Source organism: Pectinophora gossypiella, chromosome 12 (assembly GCF_024362695.1).
Source record: "Pectinophora gossypiella chromosome 12, ilPecGoss1.1, whole genome shotgun sequence".
NCBI lineage: Eukaryota > Metazoa > Arthropoda > Insecta > Lepidoptera > Gelechiidae > Pectinophora > Pectinophora gossypiella.
In genome coordinates, this window is record NC_065415.1 from 13,340,044 (window position 1) to 13,360,028 (window position 19,985).

The 19,985-nt window shown below is 37.0% G+C and overlaps 1 protein-coding gene across 2 annotated transcripts in view; it reads right to left on the reverse strand.

Moving 5' to 3' along the window:
• The window catches only part of LOC126371211 (delta-1-pyrroline-5-carboxylate synthase), a 47,633-nt gene extending 30,148 nt beyond the window's left edge, over positions 1–17,485 (reverse strand). The window contains exon 1 of one of the 2 annotated variants that reach the window (XM_050016469.1): positions 17,142–17,485. In XM_050016469.1, the coding sequence (XP_049872426.1) occupies positions 17,142–17,255 (114 nt within the window). In that variant the 5' untranslated portion in view covers positions 17,256–17,485. Of the gene's footprint in view, positions 1–3,486; positions 3,815–17,141 lie in introns of those variants that run through there. The other variant, XM_050016470.1, reaches the window with a different exon arrangement.
• Between the last annotated feature and the right edge of the window lie 2,500 nt (positions 17,486–19,985).

Genomic DNA, 19,985 nt, shown 5'->3' on the forward strand with positions numbered 1-19,985 from the left:
GGTGTTTTTGGTGAACGTAGTGAAGGACGTAATATACGATCCCGACGACCCGATTACTCTAGCCATAGAGGCAGCCAATCAGCTCGCGACACTAAACACTTCAGGACCCCGATACCGACCCCGCCGGCGTGGTCGACGATTTCCCTCATTCAGCGCTTATCGCTATCGACCCACTAGGGTCGATTAATTCTTTCAAATATTCTTCCTCTCAGACGACGCCCTGAGCCGAGGTTCGCGCCCAACTGGGCACCCTCAGGCCTGTTGTCTTAAACGTTGTACCGGGTGAGAACCTTCAGCGCTCCCCATTTGTCCGGCCAAGTAGTTAATGCCATCTGCGGCAAATCTACAATAAGTCACGTCAAAATAAAAAAAAAAGATGAACGTAGCCTAGAAAGTCCTTCATTGCTCCGATTTTAACCCCCAGTAAAATTTGAACACCCTTCCCTTTTTAAATTAGTTACTTAATACCTATTTCAACTCATTACAAGTTATTCTTTTATGAAAATATTCAAAACTAACCTAATCTAATCTAACAAATAATTGAATTTTGAAAGTACTTACCCACTTACAAGTTAAATAATTTTACCTTTACATTGCCAAATGAAACTTTTAAAATTCCAGTCTTACTTTGAACAAAAGATAATTGGATTGCTTTTGAAACTTAGTCTGGTACTTAATTAAGTAGACATGTTCCAAATTGCCTTGATTGATAAATTAGGTACTAAGGAAACTTTTCAAAGAGATTGCAAATAAAATCAAAGATTCTTTATTTATAAATAGGTAGATAATCCTCATTGCGAAGAAGAGAGAATAAACAAGGAGAAAGTAGTGAGGCGAGGTACTGACACTGTAATCGATATATTAAAATTCAAAAATGAATTTATTCAGTAGGTAACATTGTTACACTTTGAATCGTCATTCTTTTCATTTCAAATAACGAACTTCTCATCCGCCTAAAACTACTGCATTCACACATACTTTCTCCCCTAGCATATTCTTCGGGCTATTAAATAATATATCTTAAATCTACTTTTTAAAGAAAATGAGAATTTAAAAAAAAGAAAATAAAATTCGTTAAAAATAAAATAAAATTTGGTACCTACTATGTATCTATTTTTCTTCTAGTTAAAAGCAATAAACTAATAACAAGCTCAATTATTAAGTTATCGCAACACATAAACTATTTTTAGCCTTGTAACATCACAATCACAAGTTACCCGGAAAATACATCCATACGGAAGTACTCCAAAGTATGTTTACTATTAAGTACAAGTACTTTGCTCATTAAAGATAAATAATTTATTAATATTACAAAAAGATAAGACATTGTATTGTGACATAATGTTCTAAGTTTAACAAGCCCCTCTAAAGATAAGCAATGTAATGAATAGTGGAGTCAATGAAGGGTTTCACTTCTATCTTACCAGGGACAGGCCCGATTTTTTCTTTTGTAAAGGTATTTTTTATATAATTTAAAATCAGAAGCATCTTGAGTGGCGCAAATAAAAATTTCGATCAAATAAAAAGAAAACTTGTTTTTTTTTTTATTCGACCCATGATCTCTGTCCGTGAAAGGGTTAATACAGTATACAGTGGATGATATATGAACTCCATTCACGGTCAAGATACAAGGACTATTTGTATCAATTATGCTCGTTTAATGCCCGTGCAGTGTGCAATATATTATGTACCTACTGCTATCAGCTGTGACTCAGCTTTCGGACTTTTGAACAATCAGGTGATCAGCCTGAAACGTCCTAACCACATTAGGGATCACGAAGTCATTTTTGTGATATGTCCTCCCGGGACCTTCATCCACTAACAAATAAGGTGATTAATTAGGATATAGTCGTGAGCTGCACTAGATGACTTAAATGAAACGTAGTACACATAATACCCTTCCTATACCTAACAGCCTCCGTGGTCTAGTGGTTGTAGAGTTAGGCTCACGATCTGGAGGTCCGGGTTCGATTCCCGATAGGGACATTGTCAAAATGACTTTTCAGGCTTGAATCACCTGATTGTCCGAAAAAGTAAGATGATTCCGTGCTTCGGGGGGCACATTAAGCCGTTGATCCCGGCTATTGTACACCTCCACCAACCCGCAGTGAAGCAGCGTGGTGGAGTATGCTCCATACCCCCTCCGGTTGATTGAGGGGAGACCTGTGCCCAGCAGTGGGACGTATAAAAGCTGTTTATGATTAAGTATGATTTATGATACCTATTTTGCAATTTTTAAATACATTTCCTAAGTTAACGCATTAATATCTACGCTTTGTTTAACGAGTACCGTAATAGCTAATTAACATTAAAATTAGTTGAAGATAATCCCTTACGAGGTAGGCAGGGTATGGAGCCCCAATTTTTGATACGCCGCACTGCCAACGCCGCACTTAATTTTATTTTAATGACATTTTAATGTAATAAGGATTTGAAAATCTAAAAAGGCCGCATTAAAGCAATTCATTTAAAAAACGCAATATCGCAATTTAAAAGTGCTCAATGTCAACAAATGTCAAATAGCAATATTGCTATTTAAATGAATTGCTTCAATGTGGCCTTTATAGACACCAATAAAAGGTATAGATCTATACGTGGATACTTATTAATTTGTGTATTAATACAAAATTAAAAGTCATATTTTTGTTATTCTTGAAGGTAAAAAAGTCATATATGTTCACATAATAAGTATGTAGCACTGACTCAAGCTTTTGACAAATGGAATATTCCTCAAGATATTTGTCCAGACTAGTAGATGTCGTCCAACCACAATCTACAAATTAATTCAAAAAACAGACCGCCTCAAGATGTTTTCTCCTCCTAATAACTCGTATAGCAACTTTTACAAGGTTTTACCTAAAGTCTCAAGAATTATAATTCCTGTATGAATAATCTCATTCATTATCTCGAAAATTATTTTAGGTTAAATGAAATTACTTTTAACAAGTATAATTAATAGAAAAGAAATGTTGTAGACAACTAATTAACACGTTTTATCCTTGAAGTGTAACAAATAAATTTATTATAAATATTTAAATATAGTGAAAATTAATGATTAATTTAAACATTTAACACGTGTTTATGAAATATTAAATACAAGCAACTCCAAAAACGGCAAATTCAAATCAAATCACAAACAAGTTGACTTTAATTCAAACATTATGAACGGACTAATTTCGGACAAGTCCTCTTGACCTATTTCAAAATATTTTGATGAAATAATTTAAATATATAAACATTAGCCCTATAGATATATTTGTCATAAATAAGCCGACACGTTTGTCTATTTCAATGATTTTGTTTGTGTTATGAGACGTATAAGGTTTAGAATTTATTAAATAAGTATATATTATATTATTTTTTGTACTTAAATATAATTTATTTAAATTTTAAATTTTAAATAATACTCCATGGAAGCGATATTAAAAAATAAATTGTTTCAGAATAAAGTCATAAATTTATAAATTTATTTGATTATAAACTTACCGTAGATGCGGCCTTGGCTGCTGCCCTTGCAATCTTATCCCAACCAAGGACAGTATAAGGCCTGGACCCCACATTCCTCAAACCTCCAACACGAGCACTTAGATACAACATGGTGGCACAACTAATAGAAAATAATATTTTACTTTATCACGACACTACATTCCACAACGTATGTATATGACCAACTAAATCGTTATGATAAACTGTAAAAGAGACATTTGTCAATGTTATCACCGCTCAATGTAAATAAGACTTTAGATTATATTTTAATTTGGTTACATTTTTTTCCGTTGTGGCCGTTACTCAATTACTATTAACACGAATTATTTATTAAAATTACATACTTAACAATTATAAACGTAAACAACTTAAACTGCCTACCACATGCTAGGATTAATAAAAAAAACATTCAGGGTTTTTTCCGTTTCAACATTATTTGTTATTATTTACTACATTTTTACGAAAAGTTCGAACGCGTGTCACGACGCGGCGTACGCGCTTAATAGATCGGTATTTCGCCCTAACTAAATATTCGACAACTCTCATCAAGAATAAATGAGTAAAGAGATGTTTCATAACAATTATCTCAAAAAATAAACTTGATTATGTGAAATCGAATCGACAGACACCTTTAGAATGACACTTCGGGCTAAATTCATTTTGCACGGACTACTTAGGTGCTCGTAATGCACAAGTGCATATTGCCTTATTAGCGAGTAGAAAATGAACCTTGATCCATAAACCTATGTGGTCAAGTACTGTTGGCAAATGAAATTTAAACTTGTGAATAGAATAGCCATTTTCCTGCAATGAATCAATTTGTATTTACACATATGTAATAAAAAATCGAATAACCTACACCTGCACTCTTTATGGACTTTAAAACTGGGGGGGCAAGCCATTTTTATTGACGTGTCTTATTTTAGATTTTCCGCAAATGGCATTAAATACTAAGCCGAAAAGCGATAGTAACTGTGATAAAATATTAAAATACATATATGGCCTTTTTAGATCCTCATTTTAATGAGGATAAATACTGTCTATTTCTCCCATCAGGTGTCGCTACTGTTGAGTGTTCTTTAATTCATGGCACAATAAAGCGAGGTATGCTCACTCCTATGAAAAGCCGCCGAATTACTGACTAACGTACTTAATTACTATCAGTTGTCACATAATTATATAAAAAACATTAAAACAGTAAGTAAAACTTTTACTAAAATTTCGAAATTGCCTTTCAAAGTAATTTAAAAGCATTAGACGCGTGGGTAATTTGTTTTTTACATGGCAACGGAGGGTGAGATGTTGTCAACGCGGCTAACCTTGAAATGTTAGCTGTCACTTTTGAGCATAAGTACCTTGTTTCATAATCATAATCATATCATGTTTAATTGTACCATGCTAAATTTTGTCAGTTCCCCATACTATTTGAGTAAACAAACATAATTGTTTTGGTTATATTTTTACACTTTAGACCATTGCTCGGAGTTTAACTGCAAAATCATAGTATTTATTGTCATATTTATTCCCTAAAGATAGGAAATAATAAAACTTAAAAAACTTGTTTTCAATCAAAACCGGCTTCTTCCAACTGACTGCTATTCTTTTTCGTAACTCATCCTTCAGACGGGATACACTCCACGTTGCTCCACACTTTATAGCACTTTATCACGAATTTTAGCTGGACAGTATGGAGAACTGTCAAAATTCAGGAACACTCAACAGTGCTGCCGCCTATATTTATTTAAGCTTCTAGTTTTTATTGTCATTAGCGGCCAGCTGAAAATAGCCGCGCTAACCCTTTTTTTAGTTTTAAATCTTACAATTTCTTTAATGAGTTCTAAAAACTTAGTCTAACAATTTTCTATGCCAACGACGGCACATACGAGTAAACACTAAATAGGGACATCAAGACTACATTTTATGTGTTCAACTTGAATCCTGCTTAGTACACACCAACTGTTCAAATATTATTCCACGTATTTTCTTCTCAATTATAATGTTATACTACCTATCATAAGAATGGATACACGTAATATCATTCCCATATGCCTATTTATGCATACTTAGTAACTACAATAACTACATATTTTTTACACTGGTGCTAATTCCTGTAAATACCATCTAATTTTATTTTAAGTTATATCTGTCATTTTCTTATCCGCCGAAAAGGAAAGGGACGGGTAATCGACAAGCATAAAATTTATGGAACACACGTCAATTTTAAGCACAAATCTAAACCAACCGTCTAAAAATTTTACGTCCGTCAATAACCCGACACAGTTAAGTAGACAGCACGTGAAACGGATTGCATACCAGAGACGTACCTTTTGATTCGCCCGGGTTATTCATTCATTTACTCATTCTTCCTAAAATTAAGAGCTGTGAATCATCCGTCCCTTTCCTTTTCGACGGATATGAAAATGACGGATATAACTTAAAATAAAATTAGGCGGTGTCTGCAGGAATCGGGGCCACTGTTTAGATAAAATTAAACAAGCTAGTGACCTATATAGTGACACTGGTCACCATTACATACATTCATGCTCATTATCTGACCGGAGCAAAGACACCAGGAAATAATTACGCGTTATGTCATACTTTACCCTCATTGAACCAGATCTGAGAGAAATAGGCCACATTAAAGCAATTCATCCAAAAACAATAGGTGTTACAGTTTGATATTCGCTCATAAAGTAAAGTGCGCAGTATCAACAATGTCAAATAGCAATAATGGCCCCGATTCCTGCAGACATCTCTTAATTTTACTTTAAGTTATACCTGTTATTTTCTTATCCGCCGAAAAGGAAAGGGACGGATGATTGACAGCTCTTAATTTTAGGAAGAATGAGTAAATAAATGAATAACCCGGGCGAATTTTTAGACGGTTGTTTTAGATTTGTGCTTAAAATTGACGTGTGTTCCATAAATTTTATGCTTGTCGATTACCCGTCCCTTTCCTTTTCGGCGGATAAGAAAATGACAGATATAACCTAAAATAAAATTAGATGGTATTTACAGGAATTAGCACCATTGCTTATTAAATGAATTGCTCCAATGTGGCCTGTTATGGTCATGTCAGAGTCCAGAAATCCTCTTTCGGGACAGTGAGTACCAACAATATTATTCTTCTTCTATCGTGTGGGTTGTGAGATGGATTACCAAACCTATCAACCCTGGTTATTATTGAGCCGCCATAGGCCCCTAACATGACTTATGTAACGACTACATACTTACATCAGTAAGTAATAACCGGGACCAACGGTTTAACGTGCCTTCCGAAGCACGGATCATCTTACTTTTGGACAATTGTTCCACCGCATAACCCACAGGATAAGGAGAAGAAACGAGAGAGTTGATGGGGAGTAATCATTGTAACCACCCGTGACCTTGATGCATCTAGCCCGATGGACAGGGTAATTTAATAACCGTTTAAGGTATCAGCAGATTACATACAAGTCAATGCGACCGTGCCGACCGCTTCACTGCCAACCGCATCGGTTTGCGGTGCCTTATAAGAATCGCATTAGAGCCATGTTTCATTCATACATACAAAAACAGCCTATATACGTCCCACTGCTCGGCACAGGCCTCCCCTCAATCAACCGGAGGGGGTATGGAGCATACTCCACGCTGCTCCAATGCGGGTTGGTGAAGATGTTTTTACGGCTAATAGCCGGGGCCAACGGCCCTCCGAAGCACGGAATCATCTTACTTTTTCGGACAATCAGGTGATTCAAGCCTGAAAAGTCCTTACCATTCTCACAAAGTGATTTCGATAATGTCCCCATCGGGAATCGAACCCAGAACTCCAGATCGTGAGCTTAACACCGTCGTGAGCATATTTCATTCACAACTTAAAAAAGTATTGGAGATATCAGAGCGTTTTTGATTGGATTTTAATCAATGAAGGATTTATCAAAGTTACCTAAGTAGGTAAGTATATCTCTAGGTCATACCATCAAATAAGTAGCTATCCACGTTACATATTGCAACTGTTAATTTAAAATTTTATCTACTTCATTATCGTCTAGTCTATTAGAAAGATAAGTACTTAATCTTTGATAACGCCTATGTTTGAGTTGACTAATGAACTAATGTGTAAATAAAAGATAGGGAATAAGTAGATATCATATTCAATAAGTGCTGTTTGAACTGCTACTTAATGGTGTAGTGTTATGCCATTAATAATGTTTAACACAAAATATGAAAAGAAGAACTTAAAATACTTGTTTTTTTATTGTAGAGGTGAATGTGGTATGTAGCTTACCCACATATCCGAGGAAAAAAAATGAAAATAAAATACTAAAAAATTAGTTACTTATGTTTCTTTTTACTCGCTTTATTAAATATGTTTTCGGAGGTGCCTGTAAGTAATTGATCCGGTTTTTGCTACGGGTTAGAAGGTCAGACAGCCAGCATGGTCTATCGAAAGCCGGAACTGTCAATTCTTCTCTAACTCAAAAGAGATGATGACACATGAAATGGGGTAGAGTAATTCGTCGTTACTGAGTTTTTTTATAGTTTATTCACAGTAGACTACACAGGACAAGTATGATAACGGCCTCCGTGGTCAAGTGGTTTGAGCGTTCGGCTCACGATCTGGAGGTCCCGGGTTCAAATCCCGGTGGGGACATATCACGAAAATCACTTTGTCATCCCTAGTTTGGTTAGGACATTACAGGCTGACTACCTGATTGTCCAAAAACAAAATGATTCGTGCTTCGGAAGGCGCGTGAAGCCGTTGCGCGTTGGTCCGGTTACTATTTACTGATGCAATTTAGTAGTCGTTACATGAGCCATGTCAGGGGCCTTTGGCAGTTCAATAGTAACTCTGACAACACCAGCGTTGATGGGGTTAGTAATCCACCTCACAACCCACACGATAGAAGAAGAAGACGGGACAAAACATGTAGAAAATTAAATAGATCAAACATAAGACAGGACGGTAGGTTACCTACCTTAATGACAAAAACCTGAACTGTTACCCTAGAATTCTTGGAATTTCAATATCAAGAGTAGCCAGTGACAGCCAACAGAGAGCCGCGGGACATTAGCGATTAGTAGAGACTAGTGCATGTTTAAGGATGGTATCATGTTTACCTATTCGGATAGGTAGCCGAAGGGTCGGTAATTTCCCCGATTTTCTTTCGAGGGGCGGGGCGGGGGGGATTCTTATCGCAGTTTTAAAAGATATACATTTGTTTCACTGCACCTTGGCATGCTGTAGTGACGTGTCGCTCTCCCCGAAAAGATTAACCATAGTAACATTTTATACATCAATGCTCTACCCACCCTATCACATCACCCTATTTGTGATGACTGACGTAAGCAGAGGTATTTTGTTTATATTATGATAAAAAACACGTTCAGCATTTTGTTCCGTTTATAATTTTATGATTACAATACAAAGTTCATTGCCGATCATTGGTTATCGTACCCTAATTAAAGTTCACATTTTGTGATAGATAATATGTTTATTATATTAACTTATCCATTTGTAATTGTTATGATTATTTATTTTATTGTTTTAAAGTTAAGAATGTGATATAAACGTGATATGGTGAAGGGCGTGGATGATACGATAAGAATTGCATACCTAAATGTTTCGAAAACGAGACTGTTTATCATAATGTTGCCACTTTGGGAACGTTCTCAGCAATAAAAAGGCGGTAAAGTTATGTAAAAATAGCTTTATTAGGCTACCTTTAGGCAAATAAGATCGGAGTGCAAGTTTTAAACAGAAAAGCAGCCAGTATCCTTATTGTTAAAGGGTTTTTACAACGGGAACATTTCCGTGAACAGCAATTCACTGGTTACTGGTGGAACTTGCAAACTTCCTGTAAGGAAGTGATAAAAGAAATGCACATCTACTCTAAATCTAGCAGCTATTTTAGTAAAGAGACGGATAAAAAAGCAGCACAAAAGGTAGAGACAGCGCCTCGAAAGAAGTCCCGCGGCCGCGGCGCTGTCGTCCGAGTACGTGCATAGAATTATTACGACTTGTCATTTAGTTCCATTGAAATCCGCGGGACTTGGCGCGTACTCTATTTCCGCAACTAAAAGCACGCTCAGTGGAGCTTAACAAGAGACGGATTTTAGTCCATAAGCTATCGGCGATAGATTCGAACTTGCCTTACTTATACGGTAGACCAGAGTCTAGTGATATGCATGAACATTTCCCTCCCAAAAAAGGAACAAATTCAAAAATGGAAACCTCAACAAAAATAACATTTATTTCAGTGGATTTACTTCAAAAAACATTTGTCTGTTCGACTAAACTTTGTTTGTTTGTTCCCAGCTCCAAAGACCGAGTTTTATATTTGAATGAAGTAGGTAGTAGGTTTATCATTTATTCTGTGTCGGAAGTGAAAAAAAGCTATTTCCGTTTGAAAGTTTACTATTGAGATTTTTTATTTATTTACGATAGATTCAAATCACGCTTCTCTTTGAATACTATACTTCACATAGGTACGCAATAGTTTAATAGTTACTTGGTTAATTTCTGTGCAATAAAGTGCATTTGATTTGATTTGAATAGTTTTACGGTTGACCACAAATCACTATCATACCTTACCACGACCTAAGCTGAATTATGCTTAAATGAGAAGACCAAGTATCACCTAAACCGCCTCGTCGTCACCAGCCCATTAACGTCCCCACTGTTGGGGCACGGGCCTTCCCTATGGATGGATAGGGAGATCGGGCCTTAAATCCTCACGCGGGCCCTGTGCGGATTGATGGTTATTAACGACTGCTAATGCAGCCGGGACCAACGGCTTAACGTGCCTTCCGAAGCACGGAGGAGCTCGAGATGAAAACTTTTTTTTTTTGTGGTCACTCATCCTATGACCGGCCTCTGCGAAAGTTGCTTTACTTCAACAATCGCAGACCAAGCGCGTTAACCACTGCGCCACCGAGCTCCTCAAGGCAAGGCATAAATGTAATAGGTACTTTATCTTGGTGGCCAGTGATGTGATGTTCCCGGGTAAGTTCCCACTTTGGGAACAGTAAAAAGCACAAAACTTACGCAAAAAGAACTTTTTTACCTAACCTTAGGCAGAAAAGACCAAAGTACAATAAAAAACAATTCTTATCTTATCTTATCTTATTTAGCCTATACGATCCCACTGCTGGGCAAAGGCCAATTATGTAAAAGAAAAGCAGCCTCCTTCTTCCATCCTTACTATCAAAGAGTTTTTACTTAAAGTCCTGTCAGTACTGACGAGTAGGGACCATAGTCTTACGAACCTAGCCTGTCTTAAATCGTGGTTGACTTTGCTAACTGACGTATCTGTATTTTTTCCGTAATGACTTGTGTCTGATTGACAATTGCAAAAGGTGCAAATCTATTTGGTCAAAAATTGCAGATACCTGACGTATCTGCGTAACGAGACATCAGCGATGAAATGCTCAAAAAGAAAAAAACTCCTGTCAGTTTTAAAGGGGTAAAGCTATAGTCACAAAACACCTTGCAGTCTCTAGAATACTTATCAATTGTTATAACGGCCTCCGTGGTTCAGTGGTTGAGCGTTGGGCTCACGATCCGGAGGTCCTGGGTTCGAATCCCGGTGGGGACATATCATAAAAATCACTTTGTGATCCCTAGTTTGGTTAGGACATTACAGGCTGACCACCTGATTGTCCAAAAAGTAACATGATCCGTGCTTCGGAAGGCACGTTAAGCCGTTGGTCCCGGTTACTACTTACTGATGTAGGTAAGTAGTCGTTACATAAGCCATGTCAGGGGCCTCTGGCGGCTCAATAGTAACCCTGACACCAGGGTTGATGAGGTTGGTACTCCACCTCACATCCCACACGATAGAAGAAGAAGAATTGTTTATAAAAAGTAATAATGTTATATCTGATTGAGAAAGCTACGCTTTATCTGATTAATGATATGTTTTTAATCTTTACAACTGTTAAGTAGGTATACCAGTGAGTGCTTCTAAATTCAAAGTCTAATTCGGAATTCGTCCATGAAATTAGAAGGTTAAGCGACGGCAAATCTGTACAGCGCCATCTGCATTTTTTAATGGGAACGTAGCCTGGAATGTCCCTCATTGATGGACCCATGTTCATTATCATGTGTATCAGAATCTCAGCCCTGCTTTCGGGAATGTTCGTATTTCCGAATGCTAATTCATGGAAAATAGATTTCTGTACACGCCATCAAATTTTATTTTAAGTTACGCCTGTCATTTTCATATCCGCTGAAAAAGAAAGAGACGGGTAATCGACAGGCAAATTTACGTAACACACGTCAACTTTAGGCAGAAAACGAAAAAACCCTTCCAAAAATCCGACAGAATTAAGTTGACAGCACACGTCAAACGGGTTGCAAATGAGCCTATTTTATTCGCCCGGGTTTATTATTCATTCATTTTCAATTCAACAGTTCTGAACGATGCAGCCACAAACAAAGAAAATAGAATAGAATAGAATTCAACAGTTGCCAATCATCCATCCCTTTCCTTTTCGGCGGATAAGAAAATGACAGGTATAACTTATAATAAAATTACGATGTGTCAACAGGAATCGGGGCCATTAAGTGCACTTTTCACTAACACTTTGGTCTAATAAAAAGCTCGGCGAGGCGTGGGTACTTAGTATCTTATAATGGAAGTACCTCTGACTACCCGAATTGGGATATAGTCTGAGCTTATGTATGTAATATGTTCGTAATCGCATTGATACATGTAAAATAGAGCACCATTTTTGGCATTAACTATTTGGCCGGACAAATGGGGAGCGCTGAGAGCTCTCTCCCGGTAAACTATAGAAGCTGCATTGGTATGTAAAGTCTACGTAGGTACATAATTATGTAAATATCATACACGTTTATAGATAAAAAAAAAAAAAAAAAAATCTTTATTCGTTTTAGACAATATTTTCTTTTAAATGCTAGTTGACCCAAGCCCCCCTTTAAACTGGGAAAGTCTGTGTTAGGAGGCTTGGCTCTTCCTTATCTTAACTTACTTAATTAGTGACTTATTATGCCAAATATGTATGTATTATATCTATGTCTTTCCTTAATGTATATTTTTATCATTGTTTTATATTTTTATTTCTGTACTTAGGAGTGCAGATGGATGTGTGTGTGTGTGCGTGTGTGCGCATGTAGGCAATGTGTGCAGTGCATGCATACGTGTGCGCGCTTATGTATATTTACAATAAAATTAAATAGAATTCATTAACAAATAATACTAATTATTGACCGACGATCTGGTGAAGGTCGCGGGTAGCCGCTGGATGCGGGCAGCGCAGGACCGATCGTAGTGGAGATCCTTGGGGGAGGCCTATGCCCAACAGTGGGCGTCGTACGGCTGATGATGATGATGTATATATATATATATATATGCATGCATGTACATGTACACACCTGCACCCATACATATATATACATAAGTACAAGCGCACACATACACACACACACACACCCACACTACTCCAAAACAGAAACTAGTGTAACCAATGTATGACTGAAACATTTTATGCTTGGCATTGTAAAATCTTTTCAGTTTCATCATAGTTTTTCGATTTTAGTAGTTTAGTAGTTAGTATTTTACATTCCCGGTGTATCATTGAGTATATAGGTATGGACGAGTTTATTCCATTGTATATAAAAGCCGATAGCCAGTTGTACTGATGTCTAGCAAAAGTTGTGCGTACAATGGGTACATCTGCTACCAAATTAATTCGCCTCTTCTTTGTTTTATTGGGGTCGTATTCTAAGGTTGAGTGTTTTCTTAGTACAGAATTTAAAATATATAGTTGACGTACAGTAAGTAGGTTACATTCTGAATACAGTTGTTCAGTAGGGTACCTTTTATTTTTAAAATACATGAGCTTTATCAAAGCACGTTGAGTTCGCTCTAGGTGAAGAAACTGGGTTTTAGCAGCCCCACCCCACGCGGGGATGCAATACGTTAGTATGGATTGCGCCAGAGCAAAGTAGATTTCATTAAGAAGATTTCTTGTAGAGTTATGGTCACCCAAGGCCCGTCGGGGCACCACATACCTAAGCGATTTAAAAATGTAAGTTATTTTTCGAAGCCTGTTAATGACATGATCGATATGCGGGTACCAGGACAGACGTTGGTCGACCAGAACTCCCAGGTATTTCATCACACTAACTTTTTGAATCACAGGGCAGTTACAGTTATCAAGTTGACAGAATTTGTGTATTTTAATGTTAAAATCAATTGATGGCTGAGCATTTGCATATGTACTAAAACAGACGTAATTCGATTTAGTGGTATTTAAAGTAAGGAGATTGTAATCTAGCCATTGTGCCACAAGTGATAATCCATGTTCAGTATTTGACTTAACATCGTTCCAGGTTTTACCAGTGAACACTACAGCGGTGTCATCGGCGTACGCAAAGATGTTGGAGTTTGGTATATTGAGATTACACAGGTCGTTGATATATATTAAAAACAGAGTAGGCCCCAACACACTGCCCTGGGGAACTCCGTATGTCACCACTGACTCATCACTAACAATATCCCCAAGTTTCACTCGTTGTTTCCTATGAGATAGGTAATCTGTAAACAAGGATAAAGCCCTTTCCCTTATGCCAATCTTCTCTAATTTACGCATAAGGATAGGAACAGACACAGTGTCAAAAGCTTTTTTAAGGTCAAGGAAAGCTGCCAAACATTTATTAGACTTATCTATTTGGTCCACTACCACAGAAGTTAGAGCTAGTACCGCATCTTCTGTAGACCTACCCTGTCTAAAACCAAATTGTGACTGTGACAATATATTAAACCTAAAATTATAGGATGTCATCCATAATAATTACGAGTATGTGTTATAAGGGTGGCTATGAACGAGTAGTTGTATGTGAAAGGTAAAACGGATGATCCTAATGTAAAGTTAGTGTTTGTATGGGTGAACGCTTTGTAGTCGAAAACGCGTAACCGACGCGTTTGGCATGGCGGATAGTACCTTTTGGGCGCGGCGTTATACAGTGCGATATCGGAGGCGGCGTAAATTTGAATAATTGGAATTGAAGGTGGCTTAAAATCAACTTCGCAGTAATGTTGATGGATTATTAAGTATGTTGCATATTTGTGAGTATTAAAGTTAGTATGTAAAACAAAGGTGGATAATAAACAAATAATTCGTATATATAGGTAATAGGAGGTGTAAATATTATATTGAGTGTGTGTTGAATTGTGTGTAGAAGCTATATTTGCAAGTATATTGTGTGTCCCGTGTAAAGATATACAATCATCCATTTTAACTTCTTGTTTATACAGCCTTAAGTACGCACAAACGAATGAATAACGAACTATTGTGTAATATAAACTCGAGGGAACATATTTTTCTAACATTTTGGTAGTTAAGCGAATACAGAATGCCATAAAATAATAAAGGTTAACAATACATAACGATCCAGGTAGTCAATTTTCCATAAGTAGGTGATGCACCTGATCAGCGTTCTTTATCATAATAATAGGGGTTTGCTCAGTCTTTCTGACATACACCTTTCCATATGCTGTCCAGCAGAAGCGGTAGTTTTTAGACTTAGCCAAATCACGGGCCAAAAAGTGCAAACGGGCTCCTCTTACTGTCAGATTTTCTGACAGAAAAACAGGGGTGTCTTCGTTTGTTTTCATACCCAGATGCTTAGCACATAGTTTGGTCTTGTTTTTTATGTTGTATGATTTGGCCATCCTTAGAAAGTCAGTCTTGAGGAGACCAGAGTTTGTTTCCACAATAATTGGCGTGTTTTTGTGATCAGGTTTTTTCCCTCTAACACGATAAATATCTTTGATATCCTTTATGGACATCTTGCAGTCGATAGTTTCGGAGAGGTGAGTAACCATCTCAATAAGGTCGTTTTTTGTCTCGTTATCTTTTTTAGGAACATTCTTAATCTCAAAGTTTGTCTTGCGGATTCCCAACTGCACATCCTCAAGTTTATCCTCAAGGTACGTTATGTATTCCCGATCTTCCCTAATTTTATTCTCCAGGTCCACTATTCTTTTATTAAATTCTTCATTTTGGGCCGCCAGGTTAGAAATTGAGGCGATTATACTTTGATTGGATTGGACGACATCCTTAAGTGTGGCTTTCAGTTCTTTAAGTTCACTCTTATGCGAATTGGAAATATAGGTCATGTATTTCCTCATTTCTTCCTTGAAGCTTTCGAATTCACCAGATTGCTGGGTCCCGTTGTCAGGGTTCTCATGCATGCCTCGTCGTCTAGTCGTAACAAAGCTTGGATTTGGAGGCGTATCATCATCACCTGCAGAGAGGCAGATTGACATTTCCGGGTCTGGTGAATTTCCGCCCAACATCGTGTCTCGTAACGTAAGACAGTGGAACCAGTTACACAGCTATACGGAACAAATGTAGGTATGCCTTGTGACTTGCGCGTGCTTACTCAAAGCTACTCGGCGTGCATAAGCGTAGTACCCACCAAAGATTTGAAGTACTTGAGTGTGCGTGAAAACTGCTACACAGGATGTGTACGATGTGCTCACAGTCGAAGATTGAAGACACGCACTTCTTTAACTTATGCACTCCTAATTTTTAAGTTGATTTTTTGACAAATAATTGAATTTAAATGGTTTAAAAATACAGTGACGCGGATTCAGACACGTTTACTCGCAAGCGAGGTCCGAAGCGAAGAGGATAAGACTCCGTAGTGGGACTGTTGCTTTGAGAGTCGGTTTTGTGTTCAAATCGTTCAAATAGGCTAGTTTCCAACTATAGTCAAATCAGTTACTTTTTACTAAACGCCAAAACACGAAATTACTATGGAATTTGTATGAAAAAGCAACCTGTGACGTCATAGAAAAACGTGACAAAATTTCGCACTTATTATTACATTTTTTTTTTAAAAAAACAGAAACAAGAAAACGTTTTTTGTCACATTTAGATCTGTCTTTATTTATTAATCAGAATTTCATAATTTATCTTTGACCAAGGACGACGTGACTTATTGTAGATTTGCCGCAGATGGCATTAACTACTTGGCCGGACAAATGGGGAGCGCTGAAAGCTCTCATCCGGTGCAAGGACTCTACCCAAGTCTTCTATTATCATAGATTCAATTTATGTGGTAGTTCACAGTCGACTTTACGACATGTCCGTGATAATAAACAGCTAAACGGGTTCTTAGTTTTTACTTCTACTTCAAGAAATGGATAAACAACTAAAAATACTATTATAATATAACAAAACAGCTCTAACAGGCACTTGATCGACTATTAATTTATAAATGTTTCACTGCAGCACACAGACATCACATCAAATCTAAATTTCGAATAATGATAGTGTATTATAGACACATTGGTGCTAATTCCTGTAAATACCATCTAATTTTATTTTAAGTTATATCTGTCATTTTCTTATCCGCCGAAAAGGAAAGGGACGGGTAATCGACAAGCATAAAATTTATGGAACACACGTCAATTTTAAGCACAAATCTAAACCAACCGTCTAAAAATTTTACATCAGTCAATAACCCGACACATTCATTTACTCATTCTTCCTAAAATTAAGAGCTGTGAATCATCCGTCCCTTTCCTTTTCGACGGATATGAAAATGACGGATATAACTTAAAATAAAATTAGGCGGTGCCTGCAGGAATCGGGGCCATTGTAATAATTAATAATTGTAAGTAAGTACTTATACTCACATCAATCCCTTTAATGGCAAAATTTCTTGCCAAGTTTATCCTGTACGAAGTCCCATAAAGTTTATTCCGCACTCCACTGCTCCTCAAAGTACGCAAAATAGTATTATAACACATTTTTATTTTATTATTTTTATCACTTATTTATTTTAAAAGCAAACTGGCTGGATGCTAAAAAATAAAATTTAATTAAGTATTAATTTTCGTTTTTCATTTAAACATTATTTTCTTAAATTCGGGTATTTTATAATGTATATTTTTAATTTTATTTAAATTATGATGTTTATGAGTAATAAAAGAGATACATCTAAGTCGATATCGTGCCAGTAACTGCGATTGGAACATGACATTGGACTTGTGTTTCAATAATATTCTCGCTATGACGCTCTTGATAATGTACTAGAGTTATAATTATACATGTTGTTTTATTTACCCGACAATATTTAATATATAAACACCACAACTTTGCTCAGTGCTCTTCTGCTCAAGATCAGTGATATGTCGTTCCCGGAAATGTTTCCACTTCAGGAACGTTCCCGCCAGTAAACAGGCGCAAAACTTATCTAAAAAGAGCTTTATTACCTCACCATTGGGCAGATAAGACCAGAGTACAAGAAAGAACAAATTCAAAAAGAAAAGCAGCCAATGTATGTACTACTGAAGAGTTTTTATAACGGGAACATTCCTACTCAAGATAAACAAATGCTGTAGATACTTACCGGCTAGGGAGGATTTCGGAGGGAAAAACAGGAGTTTGTATGAAACCTCACTGCAATTCATCTGAAAAAGCAATATTGCTATTTGACATTTATTGTTTGCATTGCGCACTTACTTTTATATGCGCAAATGTTTCGATGTGGCCTTTTCAACCCCCCAGTTCCTTCAAATGTTGATGTGGGTTTCTATTTAAACGACCAGCACCTACACCCCAGCCTGTATAATGACAAAATAAATAAAGTACCTATCTAATTCAAGGCATGTTAGTACAGTGTTATCACTATTAATAACAAACCACTAGGATTTTAACTGTTATCAGTAATTTTGTTTTACAATTTTATTGTTGTTACGTAGAGTTACACAAGTGTAATTTAAGACCTTGATACATAATATAGTCGAACTTAATTCTTCCTAAGTTATTTTATCTACTTATTTGTTATTTTTCCGTACTATAGTTTGTAGAAATTCGACGGTAAAGCCGTACAATAAGGAATAATACCACGTATAGCTCCTTCCCCCCCCCCAGCGGCTGAGCTTCTTTTACCTCACCCCCTCGGATATAGTTTAGACTTGAATCGTAAGGGCTGTGCAGAGACCGTGTACAATTCGAATTTTGAAATTGGATGCCGACGTTCTTTCGTCTGATTTCAATATGTCAGAGTGATTGCCCGAGCCGGCCTGCGTGGCGTCTATAAATATTTATTTTTTATGGTGATTGTTCATCAAAGCATGCTAATAATTTGCAATACAATTCAACCTAGGCTAAGTGCTTTAATGTAAAAATAATGTAAATGCAATTAATTAGTTCAGAGAATTTTTAAGTCGTTAATTTTTAAATTAAGTGTTATACTTGGCAGCCCTCAGACGTCACACACACAGCTGCGCGTATACTTACGATTATGTCAATGTGTAGTATCTGTGTAAAACGAGGTAGTTTGTATGAGGTGTCCGGGGTGTGGTATAGCCTAATAACATAACCGACCTACTCACTTGTAATATTTTACTTTCAATGGTGTTTGCCATTAAATGTACCTATTCTATTATTCGTAACTATAAAATTAGTAATCAGTAAATATAGGTATAAAGTAATAGAATGGGCACAGGTATAAGAATCAGTACCTATATGTGTGTGTGTGTGTGTGTATGTGTGTGTGTGTGTGTGTGTGTGTGTGTGTGTGTGTGAGGGGGGCGGAAGGCAAGAGGGAAACCACTGCCCTATTTTTCCCTAAAAAGTAGCATGCAGAATGCTGCACGGACAAGAGGCTCGTAGTGGATCTTAAATTAGTGATGATAACATTATGTTACCATAGACCAAAATATAATTTACAATATGTGCTGCTTATCGGCTACGCTCTGTTAAATATAATTTAATCAACTTGACAGCTGTCAGAAGAATATATTTTCCTGATATGTCTCTTTTGCACTACGCTGTAGTATCTTACTGTCGTTCTGTCAATTTAATCAAGCTGCCACCAAAACAAGTAAACATCGGACATAGGGTCTTTATCGGAGGTCATAGAGTAACCTTCGGCGGACTGTAGGGGAGTAGCCATAGTATTATTTCTCGATATAATAATCTTATCTGAGAATTATTGAGGGCAGAAGAAGCAAGATGATTGGACACCTAATAAGACACGACGAATTTATTAAAAACATCATAGAAAGAAAGAGAGGAAGGGGAAGACCAAGAAGAGCTTACATGGAACAGATCAAAGTCTTATGATTAAAGTCTGTCTTATAGGGAAGTCAAGGAACTGGCTTTTGATAGATTGGAATGGAAAATGCTACACCGACAAGAGCGTGGCTCTTAAATCATCATTAGATGATGAATATCTTCTACCAGTTTTGACGGGTGGGGAGGGGAATGGAGGGGTGGGAGGGGGCTTTCTGTGACACTTCACTTTATACTTATGCGAACCACATGACTAAGCTTTAGTGTGTGTGAAGTTAGAGCTAGTAGAGTTAGGGCGTGTAGAGTTAGAAACTTGGCTCTACATGAGTATGTATGTTGTGGAAAACACGACAGCCTCCGTGGCCTCCGTGGTCTAGTGGTTAGAGCGTTAGGCTCACGATCTGGAGGTCCGGGTTCGATTCCCGATGGGGACATTGTCGAAATCACTTTGTGAGACT